This window comes from Lytechinus variegatus, chromosome 1, assembly GCF_018143015.1.
Source record: "Lytechinus variegatus isolate NC3 chromosome 1, Lvar_3.0, whole genome shotgun sequence".
In the NCBI taxonomy this organism is placed as follows: domain Eukaryota; kingdom Metazoa; phylum Echinodermata; class Echinoidea; order Temnopleuroida; family Toxopneustidae; genus Lytechinus; species Lytechinus variegatus.
In genome coordinates this window covers 56,650,245-56,666,367 of record NC_054740.1, presented here as the reverse complement: position 1 = coordinate 56,666,367, position 16,123 = coordinate 56,650,245, and the positions used below count along the sequence as shown (strand labels likewise).

The 16,123-nt window shown below is 36.1% G+C and overlaps 1 protein-coding gene across 1 annotated transcript; it reads right to left on the bottom strand.

Annotated features, from left to right (window-relative positions):
* Positions 1-434: 434 nt before the first annotated feature.
* On the bottom strand, positions 435-13,159 carry LOC121417735 (eukaryotic translation initiation factor 1-like). The gene is made up of 4 exons (XM_041611471.1): positions 12,964-13,159; positions 8,681-8,732; positions 7,539-7,632; positions 435-3,064 (listed from the first exon to the last, which is right to left on the bottom strand). Exons 1-4 carry the CDS (start codon positions 13,010-13,012, stop codon positions 2,918-2,920), a joined length of 342 nt encoding a protein of 113 aa, XP_041467405.1. The 5' UTR covers positions 13,013-13,159; the 3' UTR covers positions 435-2,917.
* Between the last annotated feature and the right edge of the window lie 2,964 nt (positions 13,160-16,123).

The window sequence follows — 16,123 nt, the reverse complement described above, 5'->3', positions numbered from 1 at the left end:
TTTCAGTGTTATTCTTGTTGGATTTTTCTTTTTTTATTCAAATCAACTTTTTGTTGGGGTGGACCTGTCCTTTAAATAATACCTCTATAATGTAAGCATTATATGCCTTCAATATACTTGCTTGCTTCTTGTATAACAGAATACTGAAAATGTTAGTTACAGTGTATGTGCATCTTTAAAATTGGATAATAGAATGCAATGCAATTGTATAATACTCTCAGAATATCTATGCTTTTACCTGTACAGAAAAGAAAAGGATCAGAATTCTGTAATGAATCATTGACAATTTCAAACCAAATGGAAAACTAAATTTCATTTTGGATGACCAATTGTGGGTTTTGAGACGAGTAGTCAGAGCTACGACATTCATGTTACTGCAGCTACATAACATATTTCATAAAAACACACAAGGTTATAAGACAATGGTTATACAAGTCATAACAATATTTATTTCTACTTTCATTGTAACATGCATGATTTTACAAACAAAAACAAAACCATTAATGAAGACCGGTGAAACTGGTATCTTCAAATTACTTGGGAGGAATGTTAAAAAATATTTAATCTGTTTCTTGAAATTAATGTTTAAGTCAACTGGGACCATTTCATGGGCTGAGGTTGGGTAAAATTACAACAGAAAGGTAATCCAAAATGGAAGCTTTAAATAAGAAATATGTAGACCATTACCAAATTGAAAAACACAAAACAATCAATGAGAAATTTCAGTGACTCACAATACCTAAAAGATAACACAAAAGTAATTTTGACTAAATACACAAACAACTAAAATTCTGTATCGGAAAAAGGCCACGCAGTGAGCATAACTGTTGTAAACGATCTTATACATACATGTAATGTGGAGTCACAATTAGATTGTCTTATTCACATTCCTTTAAGATACATACTTCCAAAGAAAACCCTGTTTATTTTCAGTGACCTTTAACAAAAAATTTCAACCTAAAACTGATCTCAGTAATAGGGGGTGATGAGGGGGGGGGGGGGTAAAGCTGGAGTGAAAGGGAGTACACAAATACGAACGAAAGCTTCAATTACTAATTGTATACCTAATGGCAACAGTGCCCAATGTCCATTTCAACATAGTATACACAGTGCACTCGTCTCATATCATCAAGGCATGTTCATCCATGGCACCAACAAATGCTAGCCTATAAGAACTTGGTGCATGCATACATTTTTTTCTTCTACAAAAGTACCCCTGTTGGGACATGTCTAAGGCCATATGCCCCCTTCCATTGTTGCTGCAGTTTTATCATAGCATATCATTGAAAGCCTGCATGGTTGTGGTGCGAGTAGACCAACTGAAACTCGATTGCATTGTGAATGACCTCTGACATAGTAAATTGTTACAAGAGTTGGATTGAAAAATTTATCGATCTGGGGGACACTTGGTCTTGAATAAATAAATTAGAATACCGGGGGGGGGGGGGGGTTAAGTATGACTTAAGTCGCATTTAAATGCTGACGCGTACATGATATGCAACGCAGGATCTTATTGATAGATAGTAGTGCGCGTCCTCATGACAAGATCTGACCAATGCGTAAGCAACTCGGTATCTAAGTGCGACTCTAAGCCATACTTAAATTATCTTTGTGAAACACCCCCCAGTATGTGTGTTAAATAATTCGCTAATTGGCACTCAAGCATAACTTTGATGTCACACCATCCACTCCCATTTTCTTCATTGAAACGCAAGATAAATGAAAATCAGCTCACCACAATTCAACCCCTATTTCATATAAAAAAGTGTTAGTTCATGATAAGTTGATTCTAATAAGTTTTGCGATCAACATACACAGCATTGTGAAATGAAATATGCAAGATTTTGGCAGTCATTAAATCAAACAGCCAGAAATACACACACACACATATGTATACAAAATAAAAATAAAAAGTTAGATTAGGAAAGGCTTCGGAACAAATAATTTCCTTCTACACTTTGAATTAAGTTTGTAACATGTCCTATGCTGAGCTGTGGAAGTGAATGTGAAAAAGGCTACTTTATCTGGCTGCCAACAAAGCATTCTAAATTGAGGCTAGTCAAACAACTGAGTAAAAAAAAACTATAACACTGGAACAGTTGATAAACGACTTAAATGCCACGGAAATCTAAATGACAATTCGATCATATAATTATCCTGTATCTTGAAAGTTACATCATAGTTGAAAAAAAATGTATATGGTTAAAATTCTACTTCAGTTAAGAGGAAGATGAAATTTGAGTTTAATCTCTGAAGAAGCTTCTGAAATAGCATGCAAATGTGAATTAATAAAATCTTCTCACATACTTATTTATACCTGAACATTACTTATCCTTGCAATGAAAAGTAAAGTTACCTGTCGTATCATCCTCTCATCATATAATATATATGCAATTTGCTGCTCTTCTACAATGCTATGTAAAGTACATGCAATACTTCAATTAAAACAGGACCAGCAAGACTTTGATCATAATTTGTTTTATTTCTGGTGCATAAAACCATCTGCAAATTATTTGTACTGATATAAATGTATATATATATATGTATAGAGATATATGACCCTTCAGTCATGTATCAACAATGACCCATAGATCAAATACGATATAGTGCAGCAATGTGACTAGGAATACTACCACATTGCTGACGAAATTTTGTCTCAGATTTTTGCAATGTTCTGACATACATTTGCCTCCGTTGATTCGCTTCTAAAATCATGAGCAGGAGGAGATCACATTTGTGTTAGAATCTGCAAATTTGATCAGAGGGCATTGTATGACATATACGTTTGAATATGCCTCTCACGAAGTAATAGAACTCATGTTTGGTGCATGAATGAGAGAGAGATCGTTAACACCTCCCCGGATTAGAATATATAACGTACGTGTAGACCGTGTGCAGAGTGTGCATGCATGGAGATTTAAAAACCGTGGACCTGGACTTGGGTCTTCTTGCATATGCCAACTTTTGTTAAGAAATCATTTATGTGGGTACGCTGGTCGCCCTGTAACTGAATCACCTGGCCGTACTCTGGATGATCCACCACAGTACCATTGCATGCAAATTCCTGTAGATAGATGAGAGAAAATTGGTCAACCCCCCATGAGACAAATAATTGTATAGGTCCAAGCAATCTAACGAGATGACGGTCAAGTCCACCCCAGGAAAATGCCGACTTGAATAGAGGAAAATCAAACTAGCATCATGCTGAAAAGTTCATCAAAATGGGATGTAAAATAAGAAAGTTATGACATTATTAAAAAATAAATCAAAAAATCACAAAACGGTGATATGCACAACATGGTGACTCAGTCGATGATGTCCATCACTCACTATTTCTTTTGTTTTTATTGTTTGAATTGATATTTCATTTTTTACAGATTTGAGAATAAGGACCTACTTGACTGAACCATATAGTATTATCCACATGTTCAGGGAGGAATTAATCATTGTATCACTTGACAATGAGAAAATTAGAATATGTTTTATTTCATATAATAAAATACAAAAGAAATAGTGAGTGGATGATGTCAGTCTCCTCATTTGCATATCAACCAGGATGTTTTGTGAAATTAAGCAAAATTTTAAAATGTCATAACTTTCTAATTTTACATCCGATTTTGATGAAATTTTCAGTGTTGTGCTTGTTGGATTTTTTCTCTTCTCATTCAAATCAACATTTTGTTGGGGTGGACCTGTCCTATAATATAGTTGTTAAATGGTCTATAATAACTTCCACCAGAAAAAAAACACAAAAAAGCTAAAAAACAAAGATATACACAAGAAATTCTAAAAACAAAGAAATACATAAGGAAAAAATTAGCTTTCGCAATTTTTCTTCATGGAAACCTTAAAATTAGATTACAAAGATAGTAGACTTGTTAACTGCAAAAAAGGGGTGAACGCTGCATTTTTTAGTACAAATGTCCCACTTGGCACAAATGTTCCTTGAGTCAAAAGAAAAGGATTCATCCAAAGAGACACACTGTATCTATGCAAATAAGCAAGTAATTTGCATAAATTTGCATATTAGGTCGATAAAGTCAAAACAAGTATTTAAGAATATATATTTAACCAGAACTGCCCTAAAATTGGAAATAAAGACTTAGGGTACGAAAGGGAAGAAAATTGACATAAAATGATTGGGATATAATTGTTTATTATTACCTAATTTACATGAATTATGCAAATTATAATTTAAAACAGAGTATTTTTTTCATGAATCCTGAACTGTTTTATAAATAATAGCAATACACAATGTCAACATTCTACATGAAACAGAATATATTAGTGAAAACATCGATATGCTTCATGACAGTATTGGTGTCTTAATTTGCTTAGAAAGAGGGCAAATATGTCAAAATGTATGACGTGATATTGCGCTAAAACTAGACCAAAAACAACCTCTATGTCACAGTCACACTCAAGAATCAGACAATAAAGATATCAATGGTATGTCATTCAAGGTATATACGGGCAAAATGCATTTCGGTATCGGTAAAACACTATTAATTTTGTTTTATTTCTTTCTAATTTGTTTCTCTTGGAAAATTTACAGGAGACATTGCTTTGCAGGTTACTGCTTTAATGAAGCTCTGGCACATGAATCATGATGAATGTACCCCACCTCAATCCATATTTTAACTTTGTTAAAATATATATCTTTTGGAGACCCCGAAGTGGCAAAACTGCATTCCCCCCGCGGCATTCCCGCTACTTTACAAAAACAGTTTGACTTGTATTATCGACTTGGAAAAGACAGATGTATGAGACATCAGTTAACATGTTCCCTGAAGATAGTTGTTTGTTTATTTATTTAAGCCTACGTCCACGGGAGCCCTCCGAATTTACTTTATCCCCTCTCTGTATTTCGACACTAAATAAAAAAATATGTTTTAAAGCCACCGGCAAGGCAAATTGCATTTTTGATATAAGACAACTTTTATATCTATATTTCATATTTATCTATATTAATATTATTATTAATATTATTATCATTATAATTGTTCTGCAGTTTGTAATAATGCTCTAGCATAGTAAAGGCTATAAGCAAACAGGAGCATGCCGAGGATACCCTTTCCCCTTTTGGTTTTGTTTTATGTATTCAAAAATAGTTTAGTCTTTAGAACTCTTAAAGATTACTTTTGTTTGTATTGATATCTTGGAATAGACTGAGAAGATACTCTACAATTGACACGTAGAAGAGCTGTGGTACATTGAAGAAAAGCCACACGTTAGCTCTAAAATACTCACCCCTTTGATTCCACTATATGTTAAATTTAAATATTTTTAGAGCCCATTCGGAAGAAAGATACATTTCTTCTACATACTGTAAAGCCTTTTTACTTTCTCCTCTTGAAAAAAAACATAGAAGGCATTGTTTTATATCGCGTAAAATAAGTTCGTGTACATGACGGTGGCCTGTCGAAGTTGCCCAAGTCTTTATTTTGTTTTGACAATATTTATATTTAGAATATCGTCTAAATGAAGTCCTCATCTGGAAAAGGGCACTTATGAAAGACAGCATCTACATTATAGAGGAGGCCCTGGTACTTGGAAGCGGGGGCTGAAGCACCTGCAAGATTTTCCGAAAGAGGGGGGGGGGGGTGTGCTGCGTGTGATATTCTCGATAGACAGCACCCCCTGGAATTCCAGCAGATGTGACAAAACGAAAAAAAGAAACAGTACCAAAAAAAAATCATTTTGTAGTGCAATCCTTTTTGTTTATTTGCTTATTAAATTTCTTGATGTAAATTTGAAAAGCAAAAAAGGATCAATGTAAAATTTTGGTCCCAAGAAATTAAACAAGCTTCAGCCCCTCTTCCCAGTGCCAGGTCCTCCTCTATATAATGTAGATGCTGTCTTCAATAAGTGCCCTTTTCCAGATGAGGGCTTCATTTAGACGATGTTCTAAATACATATTGTCAAAACAAAATAAAAGGTTTTGGCAACCTCGACGGGCCACTGTCACAACACGAACTTATTTTATGAGATATAAAACAATGCCTTCTATGTTTGTTTGTTTTTTGTGTTTGTTGTGAATCGATTGCTGTTTTTTTAAACAGTTCAGGATTCATGAAAAAATACTCTGTTTTAAATTATAATTTGCATAATTTATGTAAATTAGGTAATAATAAACAAGGATATCCCAATTATTTTATGACAATTTTCTTCCCTTTTTACCTCAAGTCTTTATTTCCAATTTTAGGGCAGTTCTGGTTAAATATATATTCTGAAATACTTGTTTTGACTATATCGACCTAATATGCAAATTTATGCAAATTACTTGCTCATTTGCATATATACAGCGTGTCTCTTTGGATGAATCTTTTTCTTTTGACTCAAGGAACGTTTGTGCCAAGTGGGACATTTGTACTAAAAAATGCAGCGTTCAACCTCTTAACAAGTCTACTAAGATGACATCTGAAGAAAAAGAAGAAAATTTGAAGTGAAATTGGGTGTTAAATATGCAAATGTTTAATTCATAATATCTATAAAAAAAAATTCAGAATTCTTTTAATACTGGCTTGTAGTTTATGTGGTATAAAATGTTTGTGCCGAATTTTGCCTCATTACACCTCAAATAGCCCAGTCCTTTACGGGTTAATGGAATCTGTCTAATACCATAAAATCAAATCTTTAACAAGTGGAATGCCTCTGGCAATTTCGCCTGCATCATGGAATTCAATATAGGAGCAGTTCTGACTTTGAAAACAATTTTGATGAGTAATTATTCACAAACACCATTCATATGATTGTAAAATACTAAGTTCATTGACCCTAAATCACCTTTGACCTTGATCATGTGAACAGAAACTCATAATGATCAGTTATGTCTGATTACTCTTATGTCAGTTTTATTGAATAGATCATAAACTTTCAGTTATTAGTGACATTACAAAACTACCCTCAACATGACCTATGACCTTCATGTGACCAGAAGCTATTGCAAGACGATACAGTAAGTGATACTTGATTACCCGTAAGCCCAAGTTTCATGAACCAGATCCATAAACTTTTAAAATTCTGATAACATTACAAAAATACCCCAACATGGTCAAGTTCATTAACCTTGAGTGACCTTTGATCTTCATCATTTGAACTAAAACTCAGGCAAGACAATCAGTGATGCTTGATTACTCACACCGATATTGGTTCAAAAATAATTGGTGTTGCTTAAGTTCCTGTCCAAGTTTAATGAACTAGGTCCATATACTTTCTAAGTTATTATGACATCTCAAATACTTAACCTTGGTTAAGATTTCATGTTCATTTAACATGGTCAAAGTTCATTGACCCTAAATAACCTTTGACCTTAGACATGTGACCTGAAACTTATGTGAGATGATCAGTGATACTTCATTTCACTTATGTCCAAGTCTCTCTCATGAACTAGGCCCATAAACTTTTTAGGTTATGATTACATCCCCTCCCCTCAAACTTAACCTTGGTTAAGATATCAATGTTAATCAAGGTTCATGGTTAACAAAACAACTCTGTCTCACCCCATTTCCTTAGTCAGTGATCGCGAATTCACTTACCTTTTTACATACTTTCAAGATTCTTTTAAGATCATAAGCATCATCTATCCCTTGAATGGTAGTAAGAGTTTTCCTGCCGTTTCGCTGTTGGATGCTGGACCAAAAAGGAAAAATATATTACTTACTGCATGGCCATCGTACCATTTCATGCATTGAGCATTAAAACACAAAGCAATATAAAGAGGCCATTCAGAGATGGTTAGATGTTTGCTGATCAAACGATAGCCCTGCGCCGATTGTTGGATGTCTGTAAAATGAACAATGCCCCTAGGCTGATCGTACCATGCCCACACAATCCTACCATTATGAAAAATCTGTAAGCTTTACGCTTAGCCAATTTCCAAGAGAATCTTACATATCAGAACTGAAACAATCACTTTAAGACCTTTATTTCCTCATCTGTATATAAACTTTTACAAGTTAAACCAAGGAGATCTTTGAAAATAAGCAGGGTTTCTCAATTATCTTGCATGAATACATTGGCATAATAATCCCATTCCCTGTGCATGGGTGCAGCCACTTGTTTTATTTATGCTTTTTACTAACTCTGCGGCAATCCTGCAGTGGAATATAGCATTACAGGCTGATCAATTCAAGCAAGGAAAATCTCAGCAGTCACCAGCCACCCCCCCCCCTCCCCCACCATAATATTACCAACTCCTTGATATTACTCAGCCCTATTCATTCGTGAAGCCTGGTAAGTTGTCATTTTCTCAGTTACCATAGTAAGGGGATGTTGCAAGAAAATTTTTGCATGCAATAGATGACAAATTTCAGTCAAACGTTTTCCAATGATTTCACCAACATTGTCAGAGCTTAAATGAGTCATTGCGGACAATTTTCATAAAAAATACACCAATATGAACTAAGAGCCATGTTACATCTATTTTTGCATACCCCAAGACTCAAACCTATTTGACCAGAGAAGTTGTTGGACCACCTTCGCTGAAGCTATAGGCTCACTCGACCCCTGTTATATCTAGAATATCACGTAACCAAGGAAGGAAGCATAAATTGCTTCTCTCCATGGATAGCCCCCGAGTAAGTTTCAAATTTTGAGTTTCAGATTCCAGTCCTACCTCTGGGAGGGCAAAAATTATAGATGTAACCGGGCTCCTTGTGTTTCTCTGACTTCAACTTACCGAATGTGAACCTTTTTATCAGCAGCATTGGAAGGCTCATTCACAAAGATATCTGAAAATTAAATGATAGAAAATTAAATTACTCCGAAGTGCAACTGACAAAGTAGAGTATACATGTATGAGCAGCAGTTCACAAATATGGAAAAAAAAGTTTTTAAGGAGGGCATTCAAAATTTTTTAATACAGTGAAAATAAATTATAAGACCTGCATTTAATGACGTTCCCCAGATATGTTTGTGTGCATCTTGGTTTGCATGTTTTGCGCTATACACGTTGACATCACAAGAGCATAAGCTGATTGATCAGCCATAAGTATCAGCTGATATTTCTTCGGTCTATGTTTTCACTGCTAATTTGATCACAGAAGCTGATCAGCAGAAAGTTTTAGGCCCAGAGTCAAAACGTTAGAATGCAGTAGAAATTATCAGTAAACTCCAATTGTGAATATTTACTCTCTAGGAGTCTTAATCGATTCTTAACATGAATTTCAGCCCAATCAAGCATTCGCCTATTTTGGCTTTGATCACAACGTCTTCGTTCGAATTCTTAGTGAAATTTCGCCAAACGAATGGAGAGGGCAGCAAAACTGTTAACTTTGTGTTTGCAGTATGTAATCACTGATTTCAGCACATATCCGAAAGGATATACGGAGGACTGAGACCCTAAATCTGAGAATTTGAAAGGTGAAATCAAGATCGAAGCCAAAATAAAGGTGTTCCAGATGCTCAATGAGGTTGAAACTCTTGTTAAGATCAATACTTAGTTAAAATTTAGGTTAAATTAAATCGCTGACATCGCAGGGTATGAAAGTGCACTAGAGCCTAGCGTGCACCTAGCGAGGCTTCTACAGGCGCTACAGCGGCAGTGTTATGCAATAGCTTCGAGTTCCAGGCCAATCCAAGACCCAGAAAAAAAAATTTGCTGAATTTTCCGGTCCTGGTTCAAGCCGGGTTTTCCTTTCGGGCCCCACATTACTGAGACTAGACAGAGACAATACTGCCCAAGACAGTAAATGTATTAAGTTCGGATAAAACAGGGAAGTGAAGTTGCGCGAAAGTCGAAGTCACTGTTTTTCCCTTTTTCAGTTTATTTTTCCCCGTTTTGGTGCATTTCAGGCCAAAATGGAATAATCCTTATTTTGGTAGTTCTTTTTATATATTTTTATTGAAATAAAGACAGAAATCGATGAGCCTCGTCGGGGAGATTTTGCATTGTTAACCCCCTAATGGTGGCTGCACTATAGCGAGCCGTTTGTGTACGAGAATTTTTTTTTAAATGTTTAAAAAATCCTCGAAACAGACGGCTGCCAGCTGTCTAGTTCCAACCTAGACCCACTCACACAAGCATGCGAGGCTTATAGCTATACTATACTAACTTCGCACAACGCATGTGATTTCATAGTGTAATACATGAAGATCGTCTTGTAACCTAGAAGAATCACAATCGCAAATAATCTCACTAAGAATCTTAGCGTCATCTGCAAAAATAATGATACGTTATTTTGAACATAAAGGGTATGAAAAATTTGCGTGTACCAGGTGCATACGAATCTTTCGCACCCGAGATTATTTGAACCCATGGGTGACCTAGACCAAAAGCTTCGGTCTCTGTTATGTTGGTTGTTCCACTGAACTCCGTTGGATCCACTCGCCACATACAGAGACCGAAGTTCTAGCTGTATGGTGGTGTGACCTTAATTAACGCGTTACCTAAATTTGCGTATGGTTGAATATCTCAATTTCTAATATCTTGAACAAGTAAAATGCCTCTGGCCATCTCACCTGCATCACACGGTTCAATATAGCAGCAGTGCTCACTTTGAATACTACTCTAACTCGCACAAGATGTTCAGTGATACATGGTTACTCATATGTCCACTTTTTATGAACTAGACCAATAAACTTACAGAGATATGATGGTTATTCAACAAAAACCCCAACATGGCAAAAGTTAATTGACCTTACATGACCTTTGACCTTGATCATGTGACCTGAAACTCGAACAGGATGTTCAGTGATACTTGATTACTCTTATGTACAAGTTTCATGAATCAGGTCCATAAACTTTCAAAGTTATGATGGTAATTCAACAGATACACCCAATTCGGCCAAAGTTCCTTGACCTTTGACCTTGGTCATGTGACCTGAAACGTGCACAGGATGTTCAGTGATACTTGATTACTCTAATGTCCAAGTTTAATGAACTAGACCAATAAACTTTCAAAGTTATGATGGTAATTCAACAGATACCCCCGATTCGGCCAAAGTTCATTGACCCTAAATGACCTTTGACCTTAATCATGAGACCTGAAACTTGCACAAAATTTTCAGTGATGCTTGATTACTATTATGTCCAAGTTTCATGAATCAGATCCATAAACTTTCAAAGTTATGATGGGAATTCAACAGATATCCCCAATTCGGCCAAAGTTCATTGACCCTAAATGACCTTTGACCTTGGTCATGTGATGTGAAACTCATGCAGGATGTTCAGTGATACTTGATCAACCTTATGTCCAAGTTTAATGAACTAGGTCCATATATTTTCTAAGTTATGATGACATTTCAAAAACTTAACCTCAGGTTAAGATTTCGATGTTGATTCCTCCAACATGGTCTAAGTTCATTGACCCTAAATGACCTTTGACCTTGGTCATGTGACATGAAACTCTAATAGGATGTTCAATAATACTTGATTAACCTTATGGCCAAGTTTTATTAACTAGGTCCATATACTTTCTAAGTTATGACGTCATTTCAAAAACTTAACCTCAGGTTAAGATTTGATGTTGATGCCGCTGCTGCCGTCGCCGTTGGAAAAGCGGCGCCTAAGTCTCACTCTGCTATGCAGGTGAGACAAAAACCGTAAGGTCAGGTGTAAATGTCTTAGATGACAGATTTCTCAATCATCCAGTGGATTTTTTTCAATAACTCCGGTCCAAGGTATGCAATTACTGAAGTTATTAATATTTCCCTGATAATGGAAACCATGAAACTGTAAATTTCGCTTAAAAACAGTTTTAAATCGCGATCTATAAAATGCTAGTTCACTATACGTTGGCTGTAGGTACGGGCTCTTCAGTCTCTGTATGGTGAGTGGAGCCAACGTAGTTCAGCGGAACAACCAAAATACAGAGACTGAAGCTTTTGGTCTAGTACATGGGATAAAACTTCATTTCTGCGATGTCAATTTTATATTTAAACAAGAATTCATCATAAAATGAGAAAAATATCATGACAAGACGGAAGAGACTTGCCCGATGTTTACGCCACCATCATGTTTCCTAATGTTCTTCGCCAACGTTACAGACCGCGTGCGTCACGTAACGTCACAAATGAAGATGTTTTAGGGCCTATCCCATGTTGCCTACATATTACCTTATTACCTTATTACCGGATCTACTGGAAAAATGCAATTAATTATGCAGTCGTGTTTCCAGGTCTATCACTGTTGCTATCTCCATCTAACTATTGATTTAACTACATGATTTAGCCTAGGCCTAGATCTTTTAGAACTAGGCCTAGAAGCAAAGTAGAAATCTCAGGGGCGAAAGTTTCAGGTTTTGGCAGCCTACACGCACATGAATGGATAGGAATACCTGGCTTCATTGAGAGTAAGCATACGTCAGTGAATGATTTTTACTCTCTAGAAGCCGCCTAGCTACCCATGATCCATCATACAGGGACTCAATCAATGGCCATGTTTATGTACCGTACGGTAAGTTCGGATAAAACAGGGAAGTGAAGTTGAGCGACAGCCAAAGTAAGTCACTGTTTTTTCCCCTCATACAAATAGCCTATTGATTTGTTTGATTTATATTGTAATTTATACTTTGCTGATTAAGATTTTTTTAAAAAGGAGAACTTTAAAATCAACAGTTTTGAGTTAGGTCTTAGCCTTAGGGCATGTAACGTCTGAACGTTAGTCTTAGTGCCCAATCTTCATCATAGTAAATTACTAAAAATTTCCTGGAATCTGGATTGTCCTGCACAGCTGTAGCTGTACGGGCGAGGATTTGGCTTTTAGAGCTGGAAAACCTATATCAAGCAAAACGTATATAGTCTAACGTAAAATTAAAAAATGTTTGTTTTGATGTTGCGCAAGCCTGCAGTGGTTGCACGAAAGAATCATAAATACCATTCGCATCACGCACAATCATTGAGCACGATTACAACAAAGTAAGCTAGGCCGAGTTCAATACTTTGCAAATGTATGTAAAAGGTATGTAGTACAGTCGATTGCCGTCAGATTCTAAGCGAAAATTAACCAACAACTAAACATACCTGATCCTGGTGCTGAAATATTCAGCGAAATGTTCTCACTGACGGACATAAAGTTTGTTTTAAGACACAAATCTGAGAAAATAAATTACAACGCAAAGGATTTAAGTAGATTTTGAACGACGTTTGTAACAGTGAATTCAGTGTTTACGTCTACGTCTGGCCGCAATATATTGCTGATGAAATCACGTGACCAGTAAAGGATATGACGTCAAAGGTCGTCCACACAGTAATTCGTATACTAGTACACAAAGATAGTATCTTTGGTATGTTCATGAATCTGTTTTGGCCTTGATCTGTTTCAAGGTTAGGCATAAAGTCACTCCCCTCCACTGACGGATCGAGGGGGGGAGGGGGGGGGGGGGGGGGGAGACGCCCTTCCTTGAGACTTGAGAAGCAAAATTAAAATTTGTAATGTAAAATGCCGTTAAAACCGAAGTGTGCTTCCCCCCCCTCGAAAGTGCATGACGCCTTCATTTTTCCTCTCTCTCTCTTTTGTTGCTTGTCAAATTTTGTCGAGGAAGAAATATTGATTTGAAATATTTCTTTTTTTTTTTTTTGCTTGTCAAATTTTCCTCGAAAAAAAAGTGCCCCCCCCTTTGGAAAATCCTGGATCCGCCCCTGCTCACCTTTGCTTGAAGTTTTATTATGTTTTTTTTTAAGCTATAAATTGACAATATCTTTACAAATTCAAAGGGATGGTCCAGGATGAAGATATTTATAGCTCAATAAATAGAGTAAAATTCACAGAGCAAAATGTTGAAAATTTGATCAAAATCGGATAAAAAAATAACGAAGTAATTGTCATGGACCTATCCACGGAGGATAATCTATTGTTACTGGGGTGCTGTGACAATGCTCGGCACCCCCAGTAACAATAGAATAATCCTCCGTGGACAGGTCCATTGTAATTGTATTTTAAGGGTTTGCGTTATTCCGTGGAAACAGTTCTAGGCATGTCTTCATGAATCTTCATTAGGTGGACTGATGATGTAATATCCCTAATTGTTCTTTTGTACTTTATTATATGAAATAAGGTTTATTTTTTTTTCTACCAAGATTAATGTTTTAATACGCTATCAATTTGATAAAAGTAGACCTATATCCTGACCGCGCACACACACAAAATATTAACATGGCCTGCAAAATGTGATGGAGCGTAGCGACCGAACGAGAGGATAGGCTATAATATCAAAGGAGAATGAAACCTTTGGAACAAGATAGCTTGTGTGAAAACAGAAAAATCAAAGAAACAGATCAACGAAAGTTTGAGAAAAATGGGACATAACAATGAGAAAGTTATGAGCATTTGAATATTGCGATCACTGATGCTATGGAGATCCTCAAATTGGCAATGGGACAAAGATGTGTGATGTCACTTGTGAACAACTCTCCCCATTACTTTAGTATATATTTTACTTAAATTGTCTCTTTTATCAAATCTATCAGTAGATCATGTGTTCTTTCTATAGGAGGGTATTTAATACAGATTTTTAAAGAATACATCATGGATAAAGAGTTTGTATCACCATAAGATAAAGCAAAAAGATACATTTTTAGGGTACTTTATAGTCCATCAAAGGGAGAGTTGTTCAAATGTGACATCACACATCCTTGTCGCATTGCCAACGGGAGGATCTCCATAGCATTAGTGATTGCAATATTCAAATGCTCATAACTTTCTCATTATTTGTAAAATTTTTCTCAAACTTTCTTTGTTCTTATTCTTTGATTTTTCTGTTTCGACACAAGCCTATACTCGTTCCAAAGGTTTCATTCCCCTTTAATATCCAAAAGGGTAATGGCTGCACGCAGGATTTTTATTTTCTCCGGAGAGCTACGGGTTCAAAAATTAATGGAACTCGAAAAACGAGGGAACCAAGCAACCGAGCTTGTTATGAGGAGCATTTTCTAAAGTAAAATTGTAGGATTGCGTGCACACTCTTGGTTTGATTAAAATATTCAGTATGAAAAAAGTTTTCGACCCCCCCCCCCTTGTACGGCTAAGAAGAGGGCAACTAGGTTGCAGAGGTTCGAGGTTCGAGCCCTGGTCACGTCTTTCGGATGGTGACGTTAAAGGTCGGTCCCAGACGTAAATAATCATATCTGATTGATACACGTCTGACAAAACTCAAATACACACACAAAACTACGGTAGGCTTATTTTAATCTCAGATTATTTTTTTGGCACGTTTCAAAATTTAAGATATTGGCCTACAAGATGATATTCGTGTGGTGCGTCTGTGGATGACATGGCGTATTGGGGAAGTCGATCTTTTCAAAATGGAAATCTTAGTTTGTATGCCAGATTTGGGCATATTGAAATGATGATCTTATTTTTGGTGGGGTGGGGAGGCAGTGGTGGTTCTAGGGGGGAGATTTGGGGTTGAAGCTTTCCTCTAAAATCGCTCAAGCCTCCCCAAAATCTTTTACCACAAAGAAAGAAAATAGTTATATAGCTAGGCCTTATATAAAAGTATTGAATAAGGCGTCATTCCATTCATGTCTTCACTGAGAATAAAGTGTAAAATAAATTAAACAAATAGTAATAAGGCTTTATACTTCAAATTCGATTTTTTTTTCGCTCGGTCGCCACGCACTCCCTCGCAAAACAAAATAACATCTAAAATGTAGACTATGATGTGCGAGTATAACAAGCCAATGATCCCCTGCATACAAAAGAGTGTATATCATTTTTTTTTAATTACTAACTGCTTCTTCATCAAACACGTAACGTGAAATTCTTTGTATATTTTTGTCAAGCGCTCTGAAATTTTGTTATCCTTTAGAATAGCCTATGTCGGATTTTTTTTCTGAGGCTAAAGTTTTTAAAAACATTTAGAGCAAAAAAAAAAAACGTTGCACTTTGCGCGCCGAATTCTAACACAGAACTTTGCACATGAAGAGCAATTTATGATTAAAAGTACTTCAATGTCAAGTAGAATGGTTTTATAGTGTTTCTGACCTCTATCGCGGCCTGAGCTTCTGAAGGTCTGAAACAGAGTCAATCGGGAAATTTATAGAATATTCGAACACCGCCATCTTAAGTTGAATTTCGGTAATCTTTATGGGAAATAATTATCTTCTAACGAACTGTTGCCCTTTGCATGAAATAGGCTTTATTTACTATGTTTTTGAAATCCGTATTTCATTACGGGAAATC